Below are 12,102 nucleotides of genomic sequence, written 5' to 3'. Positions count from 1 at the left end.
AACTCTACGCCCTGGACGGTGAGGGTGGCGATGCAGTACCCCCGGATCGCCATGGAGTGGGATCCGGAGGCCAGGGAGATTCTCTGGTTGACGGGGTGTACCGTGAGGGAGCAGCGCCTTACCATATCGGGGTGGATGGAGCTCTCCGTGCTCCCGGAGTCCAGAAGGCAGGATATCTTGTGCCCGTCGACCTTCACTGTCGCCGATGCGGTCGCGAGGTTGTGCGGTCGGGACTGGCCGATCGTGGTGGAGGCCAGACGTGGCTGGTCGGCGGCGGTTGCAGGCGATGAGCGGCCCGATGAGGTGCCCGACGGGCAGCGGTCCTGAGGCGGGGAAGATGGCGGCGCCCACGGGAGGCACGTGTCCTGAGGCGGGGAAGATGGCGGCGCCCACGGGAGGCACGTGTCCTGAGGCGGGGAAGATGGCAGCGCCCACGGGCCGCACGTGTCCTGAGGCGAGCGAGATGGCGAGCAAGATGGCGGCGCCCACGGGCCGCACGTGTTGTGAGGGGAGCGAGATGGCGGCGCCCGCGGGAGATGCCGGGACAATAGCGGCGATCGAGTGGGCCTGGCACACAGCAGCGAAATGTCCTTTCTTCCCGCAGGCCTTGCAGAGCGCGCTCCGCGCCGGGCAGCGCTGCCGGGGGGTGTTTTGAGTGTCCGCAGAAGTAGCAATTGCGTCCCCCGGGGTTGGTTGACTGCCGCGCGGCGCAGGCCTGGGGTTGGCTGGGGGAGGTCGCTGATGGGGTCCACGGTGGGGTGTTTGCTGGCGGGGTCCACGATGCCCAGGAGGGGTGGGCCGTGCGGTCGGGGGCATACGCCTGGACATTGCGTGAGGCAACCGTGAGCGAGATCGCTAGTTTCTTGGTCGCTGCGAGGTCGAGGGTAGCCCCTTCTAAGAGGCGCTGGCGGATGTCGGCCGAGCCTATGCCCGTAACGAACACGTCTCTAACTAGCAGGTCAGAATGTTCAGCGGCCGAAACGGCCTGGCAGTCGCAGTCTCGGGCGTGCAGGGCGCGCCAGAAACCTTCCTCAGACTCACCGGGGAGTTGATGCCGCGTGGACAGGAGGTGGCTGGCGTAGATTTTGTTAATCTGCTGAGTGTAGTCCTCCTTCAGTAGCGCCATGGCCTCAGCGTAGGTCGGTGCGCCCCGGATGAGCGGAAAGATAGCGGAGCTCAGCCGCGTGTAAATATCTGGAGCTTCTGTGCCTCTGGGATTGGGTCTGTCGCAGATCCGATGTAGGCTCCAAACAAACTAGCCAATGTGCGAAGGCCGACGTGGCGTTGGCTGCTTGAGGGTGCAGCTGCAGGTGCTCAGGCTTGATGCGGAGATCCATCGTTGTAAAATCTCTGCGTAATAAATTGATGCACTATCAATTACGACGAGACGAGAGTAATCGAGGCTTTATTAAGCAGAGATGTGGAGCCTCCCGCAGCTGCCTCCGAAATGGCTGCAGCTCGGTGAGCACACACATTTATACTCCGCCTACAGGGCGGAGCCAGCAGGCAGGGATCTACCCCCGTACCTGTAGTACCTTATCGTAATACCCTCGTATGCAGTATATACAATACACACAGTATTGTCCGCACAGACAGTGACCCAAGCCGGGAATCGAACCTGGGACCCTGGAGCTGTGAAGCCACTGTGCTAACCACTGTACTACCGTGTCTCCCACTCCTCCCATCTTCCTTTGTATCCCTTCCTTGATGTCTCCACATCTCTCTCTCACTCCATACACCTCCTTATTCCTCGCCCCATCTCTTTTTGTTGATCACCCTCCATCTCTCCCTCAATTTCTCCAAGTCTCTCACATCTCCCCCCCTCTCTCTCCATTCCTTTCTCTCACTCTTTCGCAATCTCACTCTCCATCCCTCGATCTATCTCTCTGCATCTCCCTGTCTCCTATTCGCTTCTTGTCTATCTTTCTTCCTCTCGCTATCACTTTATTCCCCTTCATGAAATGAAAATCGCTTATTGTCACAAGTAGGCTTCAAATGAAGTGATTGTGAGAAGCCCCTAGTCGCCTCATTCCGGCGCCTGTTCGGAGAGGCTGGGACGGGAATTGAACCCGTGCTGCTGGCCTGCCTTGGTCTGCTTTCCAAGCCAGCGATTTAGCCCTGTGCTAAACAGCCTTTATCTCCCTCTCTTTCTGCCTCCCTCACCCCGCAACCTCCGTCACTGTTTTTCTCTGTCTCTCTTTCTGTCTCCTCTGTCTCTCTCTCTCTCTCTGTCCCTGTCTATCTCTCTTTTTGTCTCTCTCTCTCTCTCTCTGTATCTCCTGCCTCTCTTTCCCTCCTTCTCGATCTTTCTCACCCTTTCCGTGGTCTCTCTCGTGCTCTCAGTATCTCCTGGTTTCTATCTCTCTCTCCCTCTTCCTGTCTCCCACTCGCTGCCTCTCTCTCTCTCTCTCTCTGTCTCTCATTCCCTACCTCCCCCTTCTTTTTCTTCCATTATCTCTAAGCCTCTTTCCTTTTCTCTGTCCTCCAGCTCTCTCGTTGGCTATCTCTCATACTCTCTCTCTCTGTTCGCAGCAATGTGTTCCATAAATTAAAGAGGCTTACAAATTTTGCGGAGATGTTGGACAATCTCTTCAGGCCAATATTTGAGGCGACCCTCTACCCCCAGAAGCACAAGTCACTGCACCTTTTCCTGAAATATGTGAGTACACCAAACTGGTCAAGTTAAAGACAGCAGAGGCGGAGTGTCAAAAATAATTGATCCTGAAAACACAGGAACAGGATTTATAATCACAGAATCGCTACAGTGCAAAAGGAGGCCATTCGGCCCATAGAGTCTGCACCGATCCGGCGGATGAGCACTCTACCCATTTAGACTCCCCCGTCCACCCCACCCTCCCCGTAACCCCACCTGTCCTGCACATCCCTGGACACGAAGGGTAACTTATCACGGCCAATTCACCTAACCTACACATCTTTGGACTGTGGGAGGAAACCGGAGCACCCGGAGGAAACCCACGCACACATGGGGAGGACGCGCAAACTCCGCACAGACAGTCACCCGGGGCCGGAATTGAACCCGGAACACTAGAGCTGTTAGGCAGCAGTGCTAACCACTGTGCTACCGTACCCCCCCCCCCCCCCTTCAGCCCACTCAGCCCCTTCTCCAGCCTGTTACACAGGAACAGGAGGAGGCCCCATTCAGCCCCTTCTCCAGCCTGTTACACAGGAACAGGAGGAGGCCCCATTCAGCCCCTTCTCCAGCCTGTTACACAGGAACAGGAGGAGGCCCCATTCAGCCCCTTCTCCAGCCTGTTACACAGGAACAGGAGGAGGCCCCATTCAGCCCCTTCTCCAGCCTGTTACACAGGAACAGGAGGAGGCCCCATTCAGCCCCTTCTCCAGCCTGTTACACAGGAACAGGAGGCCCCATTCAGCGCCTTCTCCAGCCTGTTACACAGGAACAGGAGGAGGCCCCATTCAGCCCCTTCTCCAGCCTGTTACACAGGAACAGGAGGAGGCCCCATTCAGCCCCTTCTCCAGCCTGTTACACAGGAACAGGAGGAGGCCCCATTCAGCCCCTTCTCCAGCCTGTTACACAGGAACAGGAGGAGGCCCCATTCAGCCCCTTCTCCAGCCTGTTACACAGGAACAGGAGGAGGCCCCATTCAGCCCCTTCTCCAGCCTGTTACACAGGAACAGGAGGAGGCCCCATTCAGCCCCTTCTCCAGCCTGTTACACAGGAACAGGAGGCCCCATTCAGCGCCTTCTCCAGCCTGTTACACAGGAACAGGAGGAGGCCCCATTCAGCCCCTTCTCCAGCCTGTTACACATGAACAGGAGGAGGCCCCATTCAGCCCCTTCTCCAGCCTGTTACACAGAAACAGAGGAGGCCCCATTCAGCCCCTTCTCCAGCCTGTTACACAGGAACAGGTGGAGGCCCCATTCAGCCCCTTCTCCAGCCTGTTACACAGCAACAGGAGGAGGCCCCATTCAGCCCCTTCTCCAGCCTGTTACACAGAAACAGAGGAGGCCCCATTCAGCCCCTTCTCCAGCCTGTTACACAGGAACAGGTGGAGGCCCCATTCAGCCCCTTCTCCAGCCTGTTACACAGCAACAGGAGGAGGCCCCATTCAGCCCCTTCTCCAGCCTGTTACACAGGAACAGGAGGAGGCCCCATTCAGCCCCTTCTCCAGCCTGTGACACAGGAACAGGAGGAGGCCCCATTCAGCCCCTTCTCCAGCCTGTTACACAGGACCAGGAGGAGGCCCCATTCAGCCCCTTCTCCAGCCTGTTACACAGGAACAGGAGGAGGCCCCATTCAGCCACTTCTCCAGCCTGTTACACAGCAACAGGAGGAGGCCCCATTCAGCCCCTTCTCCAGCCTGTTACACAGCAACAGGAGGAGGCCCCATTCAGCCCCTTCTCCAGCCTCTTACACAGCAACAGGAGGTGGCCCCATTCAGCCCCTTCTCCAGCCTGTTACACTGCAACAGGAGGAGGCCCCATTCAGCCCCTTCTCCAGCCTGTGACACAACAACAGGAGGAGGCCCCATTCAGCCCCTTCTCTAGCCTGTTACACAGCAACTGGAGGAGGCCCCATTCAGCCCCTTATCCAGCCTGTTACACAGGAACAGGAGGAGGCCCCATTCAGCCCCTTCTCCAGCCTCTTACACAGCAACAGGAGGAGGCCCCATTCAGCCTCTTCTCCAGCCTGTTACACAGGAACAGGAGGAGGCCTCATTCAGACCCTTCTCCAACCTGTTACACAGGAACAGGAGGAGATAATCCCCCCACCAGGACCACTCTTCAATAGCTCCCCCACCGGAGAGAAATAATTAGCCACTTTCTTCATCTTCAACATCTCGATTTGTAAACCCCTCAACAACTAAACTCAAAGGAAGTTAAGTCATAACTACTTAGCTCTTTCCCCCGATGTATCTGCACCGTATCCCTCTCCATGGCCAATCTGTGCTTTGCCCTGGTATCCGAATGCAGATTCTGCAGGCATCCTCTAACCAGAGCTCTGTCACAAATTGGTGGTTATTGAGGGCTGGGGCCTATATTCCTTTTCCAGGGGATTGGGACCAGGGCCTAGATTGCGTGTCTCCTGCTGACTGACGGACTGACTGACCCAGGGTGTACTCTGTTCGCCAGGTGACAGCGTTTGACAGCGTTGACGATGAATCAAAAACCGACGAGGGCTTTTTCCCTGAGCTCCCTCTTCCGGCGAACTGGACCTCAAAGAAGAACCCGCCCTACAGTTACTATCAGTATTACATGTTCAGTAACATCACTGTGCTGAATCATCTCCGCAGGTAACCCGACTAGCTTCTTTTCAATCCTTTACTCCGTCATGGGGATGGGGGTGTCCCCGGCAAGGCCCAGCACCTGTTGTCCAGCCCTGATTGCCCCTTGAACTGAGGGGCTCCCTTGGCATTTTCAGAAGGGAATTCGAGTCCATCGCTGTCGGACTCGAGTCACGTGTCGGCCAGACCAGGGTAAGGACAGCAGCGTTCCTTCCCCAAAGGGGCGTTAGTGAACCAGATGGGGTTTTATTTTAATGACAATCGATGGTAGTTTTGTGTTCACCATCATTGAGAATAGATTCATATTCCAGATCTAATTGATTGAATTTAAACGTCAGCAGCTGCAATACTAGGATTTGAACCCATGTCCCCCTCAGAGGTGCCTCTGGACTGCTGGTCCTCTGACATTATCACTCTGCCACCATCTCCTTCGAAGATGAATCTATTGTGGTGCTGAGTACCCTTCTTCCTGCCACACCCCTCCTCCTCCTCCTCCTCCCCCTCCTCCTAATCCACAGAGCAGGAAAGACCCAGGTTCCAGTCCCGGCCTAGTGCCTGATTGTACCCAATGTGGTACTGAGGGCCATACCCATGGAGCAGGAAAGACCCAGGCTCCAATCCCGGCCTAGTGCCTGATTGTACCCAATGTGGTACTGAGGGCTATACCCATGCAGCAGGAAAGACCCAGGCTACAATCCCGGCCTAGTGCCTGATTATACCCAATGTGACACTGAGTGCCACACACAGAGCAGGAAAGACCCAGGCTCCAATCCCGGCCTAGTGCCTGATTATACCCAATGTGACACTGAGTGCCAGACACAGAGCAGGAAAGACCCAGGCTCCAATCCCGGCCTAGTGCCTGATTATACCCAATGTGACACTGAGTGCCACACACAGAGCAGGAAAGACCCAGGCTCCAATCCCGGCCTAGTGCCTGATTATACCCAATGTGACACTGAGGGCCACACACTGAGCAGGAAAGACCCAGGCTCCAATCCCGGCCTAGTGCCTGATTATACCCAATGTGACACTGAGTGCCACACACAGAGCAGGAAAGTCCCAGGCTGAACAGCCGGCCTAAAGCTGTTAGTGTTTATATATGTGCCTGTGAGCACGTATGTGTGGTTACAGAACAGAAGGAGGCCTTTCGGGCCACCGCCCGTTTGTGGCCACCTACCCTCTGTCTGTTTGTGCGTCAATTTGTGCGGGGACCTGGGCGTATGTGCATATAGCCTGCCGATTTTCACTGGCCAGGTGCACATGATGAGGATCCACAAGCTTCTCTGTACTCCACTCCACAGAGGGAGACAGAGAGAGACAGACAGCGAGAGAGAGACAGACAGCGAGAGAGAGACAGACAGCGAGAGAGAGACAGACAGCGAGAGAGAGACAGACAGCGAGAGAGACAGACAGCGAGAGAGAGACAGACAGCGAGAGAGAGACAGACAGCGAGAGAGAGACAGACAGCGAGAGAGAGACAGACAGCGAGAGAGAGACAGACAGCGAGAGAGAGAGACAGCGAGAGAGAGACAGACAGCGAGAGAGACAGACAGCGAGAGAGACAGACAGCGAGAGAGAGACAGACAGCGAGAGAGAGACAGACAGCGAGAGAGACAGACAGCGAGAGAGACAGACAGCGAGAGAGAGACAGACAGCGAGAGAGAGACAGACAGCGAGAGAGAGACAGACAGCGAGAGAGAGACAGACAGCGAGAGAGACAGACAGCGAGAGAGAGACAGACAGCGAGAGAGTGACAGACAGCGAGAGAGAGACAGACAGCGAGAGAGACAGACAGCGAGAGAGAGAGACAGACAGCGAGAGAGAGACAGACAGCGAGAGAGAGACAGACAGCGAGAGAGACAGACAGCGAGAGAGAGACAGACAGCGAGAGAGAGACAGACAGCGAGAGAGAGACAGACAGCGAGAGAGACAGACAGCGAGAGAGAGACAGACAGCGAGAGAGACAGACAGACAGAGAGAGAGAGACAGACAGCGAGAGAGAGTGTGTGTTGGTTGGGGTGAGAGGGATTTTAAGGAACCCGCTGTGGGATTGACATTCCGGGGTTGATTTTCCAGGGAGCGGGGCATGAACACGTTCCTGTACCGGCCGCACTGCGGAGAGGCTGGGTCCCACACACATCTGGTCGATGGATTCCTCACGGCGGACAACATCTCACACGGACTCCGTCTTAAAAAGGTAAGGGCACAGGGGTAAGACGGGGGGGTTTACCGCCTTACACGCTAAAGTCAGAGGTTTCAGGCAGCAGAGGAGACAGTCAAACTGCGGATCAATACAGTCCTGGCCAGGGAAATGTAGAGCGAGCTTCACACTCGATAGTTTGATGGGGACTGTGTAGAGGGAGCTTTACTCTGTATCTAACCCCGTGCTGTACCTGTCCTGGGAGTGTTTGATGGGGCAGTGTAGAGGGAGCTTTACTCTGTATCTAACCCCGTGCTGTACCTGTCCTGGGAGTGTTTGATGGGGACAGTGTAGAGGGTGCTTTACTCTGTATCTAACCCGGTGCTGTATCTGTCCTGGGAGTGTTTATTGGGGACAGTGTAGAGGCAGCTTTACTCTGTATCTAACCCAGTGCTGTACCTGTCCTGGGAGTGTTTGATGGGGACAGTGTAGAGGGAGCTTTACTCTGTATCTAACCCCGTGCTGTACCAGTCCTGGGAGTGTTTGATGGGGACAGTGTAGAGGGAGCTTTACTCTGTATCTAACCCCGTGCTGTACCTGTCCTGGGAGTGTTTGATGGGGACTGTGTAGAGGGAGCTTTACTCTGTATCTAACCCCGTGCTGTACCTGTCCTGGGAGTGTTTGATGGGGACAGTGTAGAGGGAGCTTTACTCTGTATCTAACCCCATGCTGCACCTGTCCTGGGAGTGTTTGATGGGGACAGTGTAGCGGGAGCTTTACTCTGTATCTAACCCCGTGCTTTACCTGTCCTGGGAGTGTTTGATGGGGACAGTGCAGAGGGAGCTTTACTCTGTATCTAACCCCGTGCTGTACCTGTCCTGGGAGTGTTTGATGGGGACAGTGTAGCGGGAGCTTTACACTGTATCTAACCCCACGCTGTACCTGTCCTGGGAGTGTTTGATGGGGACAGTGTAGAGGGAGCTTCACTCTGTATCTAACCCCGTGGTGTACCTGTCCTGGGAGTGTTTGATGGGGACAGTGAGGAGGGAGCTTTACTCTGTATCTAACCCCGTGCTGTACCTGTCCTGGGAGTGTTTGATGCGGACAGAGTGGAGGGAACTTTGCTAACACACAAACGACTGTTTAATTGTTTGACCTTACCTCTCTCTGTCTCTCCCTCTTCCTTATTTCTCTCTCAGGACCCAGCCCTCCAGTACCTCTACTACTTGGCCCAGATCCCAATTGCGATGTCGCCACTGAGCAACAACTGCCTGTTCCTGGAGTACAGCCACAGTCCATTTTACCAGCTCTTCCAGACTGGCCTGGTCGTCTCTCTGTCCACTGACGACCCTTTGCTCTTCCACTTCACCAAGGTTTGTGTCGAAGGACCGGGTTGGGGGGACGGAGGGACGGGGGGGGGAGGGGGGACATGCTTACAATGTAAACCGCTGGGCGGGGAGGGGGGGTTGTGTGAAGTGATTTTCCATTCCCTCGCGCCGGTCAGATCTTCTGGTCCCGTCCAAGGCGAGGCTACCCCCCCCCCTCCCCCCCCCTGCAGGCTCAGTCCTCGCTAAAAAAGGAATTAGGAGCAGGAGTGGCCAATTCAGCCCCTCGGGGCCCGCACCGGCATTCAATCAGATCATGGCTAATCTCGTCCTGGTCTCAATCCCACCCCCCTGCATATTCCCCGCACCTCCTTAACCCGTTTGGTGAATCGGAAATCTGTCCATCTCCAATTAAACCTGGAAATGAAGATGTAAACCCGTGTCCACCTTGCGCCCCCGCAATGGAACTGCGGTGCCGGGATTAGCGATTCCTCCTGGGATCTGACTCCTTCTTCCTTCTATCTTGTAAGGAAAGAAAGGATTTTTCGGGGACGACCCTTAAGATACGGGACAGTCGCTCGCCCACGTTTCCGGAGGAGTGTGAAAAAAAACAGCCAAAATTGAGACTTGACTGGCCCAGACTGGCCTGGAAATGGAACCGTGTCGAGTCATTTCCAAGTTTTCCCGGTTTTCCCTTGCAGGATGCTGAACAGCGGCCGCACCGTACCAGCCCCACCTCCCCTCCTATACACACACACACACACACACACACACACGCCCTTAACCCGCTTTTTAAATCAGAAATCTGTCTATCTCCAATAAAACCTGGAAATGAAGATGCAAAACTGTGTTCGTCTTGGGCCCTCACACGCGCAGGAAAGGCCCAGGCTGCAATCTCGGCCTACTGCTGAGTTAGCCTGCTTTTAGCCAAGGCCTCCTGCTTCATCTGCTTTAGTTGAGTCAGCATCAGGGACTAATGTCCGCGTTTCTCCAACGTTTGTACAGGTACAGCGGGCAGGGCCTGTTGGAAGTACAGGCTTGAAAACGTCCCGTCGCATAGGCCCCTCGCCCTTACGGAGGCTCAGATCAATGGGGGAGAAGCGCAGGCTCGAAGGGCCTCCTCCTCCTTCGATTTTCTATGCATGTTCTCAGTGTGATATATTTACCCCTGCATTTTCCCACCCTCCCCAGTTTCTAACCATCTCATTCTCTCCCCCCGCCCCCCCCCCCCCCCCCCCCCACTCCCTGCAGGAGCCTTTGATCGAGGAATATGCGGTGGCAGCTCAGTTCTGGAAGCTGACCACTTGTGACATGTGCGAGATTGCCCGGAACAGTGTCAAACAGAGTGGTTTGTCACACCAGGTCAGGAGCTGTTACAGTAACCCGGAGCCCAGACACACGGGCAAACCTTTGACTCTCTGCATGTCTCTCTCTCGCTCTCTCTCTCTCTCGCCTCCTCTTTCTCGCTCTCTCTGTCTCCTTCTCCTCCTATTCTACCTCTCCTCACCCCCCCCCCCCTCCCCCGTCCCCTCTCTCTTTAAACCACTCTCACTCTCCCAACTCTCTCCCTCTCTCTCCCCAACGCCCTGTTTCTCTCTCTCTTTCTCTCTCTCTCTCTCTCTCTACACCCTTCCTCCTGTTCTCTGTCTTCCACGGGGGAACAGCGTGGTGACACAGTGGTTAGCACTGCTGTCACGCGGCGCCAAATCCGCCCTGGGGCGTCTGTCTGTGCGGAGTCTGCGCGTTCTCCCCGTGTCTGCGTGGGTTTCTGTGTTCAGGAAGTGAGCACTCTATGTTCAGTGTGAGGACTCTGTGTTCAGAGTGAGGACTCTGTGTTCAGTGTGAGGACTCTGTGTTCAGAGTGAGGACTCTGTGTTCAGAGTGAGGACTCTGTGTTCAGGGAGTGAGGACTCTGTGTTCAGAGTGAGGACTCTGTGTTCAGAGTGAGTACTCTGTGTTCAGGGAGTGAGGACTCTGTGTTCAGAGTGAGGACTCTGTGTTCATAGTGAGGACTCTGTGTTCAGAGTGAGGACTCTGTGTTCAGAGTGAGGACTCTGTGTTCAGAGTGAGGACTCTGTGTTCAGAGTGAGGACTCTGTGTTCAGAGTGAGGACTCTGTGTTCAGGGAGTGAGGACTCTGTGTTCAGGGAGTGAGGACTCTGTGTTCAGAGTGAGGACTCTGTGTTCAGAGTGAGGACTCTGTGTTCAGAGTGAGGACTCTGTGTTCAGAGTGAGGACTCTGTGTTCAGAGTGAGGACTCTGTGTTCAGAGTGAGGACTCTGTGTTCAGAGTGAGGACTCTGTGTTCAGAGTGAGGACTCTGTGTTCAGAGTGAGGACTCTGTGTTCAGAGTGAGGACTCTGTGTTCAGGGAGTGAGGACTCTGTGTTCAGAGTGAGGACTCTGTGTTCAGAGTGAGGACTCTGTGTTCAGAGTGAGGACTCTGTGTTCAGAGTGAGGACTCTGTGTTCAGAGTGAGGACTCTGTGTTCAGGGAGTGAGGACTCTGTGTTCAGGGAGTGAGGACTCTGTGTTCAGAGTGAGGACTCTGTGTTCAGAGTGAGGATTCTGTGTTCAGGGAGTGAGGACTCTGTGTTCAGAGTGAGGACTCTGTGTTCAGAGTGAGGACTCTGTGTTCAGAGTGAGGACTCTGTGTTCAGAGTGAGGACTCTGTGTTCAGAGTGAGGACTCTGTGTTCAGAGTGAGGACTCTGTGTTCAGAGTGAGGACTCTGTGTTCAGGGAGTGAGGACTCTGTGTTCAGAGTGAGGACTCTGTGTTCAGAGTGAGGACTCTGTGTTCAGGGAGTGAGGACTCTGTGTTCAGAGTGAGGACTCTGTGTTCAGGGAGTGAGGACTCTGTGTTCAGGGTGAGGACTCTGTGTTCAGAGTGAGGACTCTGTGTTCAGGGAGTGAGGACTCTGTGTTCAGAGTGAGGACTCTGTGTTCAGAGTGAGGACTCTGTGTTCAGGGAGTGAGGACTCTGTGTTCAGGGAGTGAGGACTCTGTGTTCAGAGTGAGGACTCTGTGTTCAGGGAGTGAGGACTCTGTGTTCAGAGTGAGGACTCTGTGTTCAGAGTGAGGACTCTGTGTTCAGGGAGTGAGGACTCTGTGTTCAGAGTGAGGACTCTGTGTTCAGAGTGAGGACTCTGTGTTCAGAGTGAGGACTCTGTGTTCAGAGTGAGGACTCTGTGTTCAGGGAGTGAGGACTCTGTGTTCAGAGTGAGGACTCTGTGTTCAGAGTGAGGACTCTGTGTTCAGGGAGTGAGGACTCTGTGTTCAGAGTGAGGACTCTGTGTTCAGAGTGAGGACTCTGTGTTCAGGGAGTGAGGACTCTGTGTTCAGAGTGAGGACTCTGTGTTAAGGGAGTGAGGACT

At 55.1% G+C, this 12,102-nt stretch overlaps 1 protein-coding gene across 1 annotated transcript in view; it reads left to right on the top strand.

Annotated features, from left to right (window-relative positions):
- Positions 1 to 12,102, top strand: part of LOC140410149 (AMP deaminase 3-like) — a 207,368-nt gene that overhangs the window by 183,334 nt on the left and 11,932 nt on the right. The window contains exons 9-13 of the mRNA XM_072498109.1: positions 2,533 to 2,659; positions 5,116 to 5,276; positions 7,344 to 7,464; positions 8,607 to 8,780; positions 9,984 to 10,094. Of these exons, the coding sequence (XP_072354210.1) occupies positions 2,533 to 2,659; positions 5,116 to 5,276; positions 7,344 to 7,464; positions 8,607 to 8,780; positions 9,984 to 10,094 (694 nt within the window). The remainder of the gene's footprint in view (positions 1 to 2,532; positions 2,660 to 5,115; positions 5,277 to 7,343; positions 7,465 to 8,606; positions 8,781 to 9,983; positions 10,095 to 12,102) is intronic.

Source organism: Scyliorhinus torazame, chromosome 4 (assembly GCF_047496885.1).
Source record: "Scyliorhinus torazame isolate Kashiwa2021f chromosome 4, sScyTor2.1, whole genome shotgun sequence".
Taxonomy (NCBI): Eukaryota; Metazoa; Chordata; class Chondrichthyes; order Carcharhiniformes; family Scyliorhinidae; genus Scyliorhinus; species Scyliorhinus torazame.
This window is presented reverse-complemented; position numbering and strand designations above follow the sequence as displayed.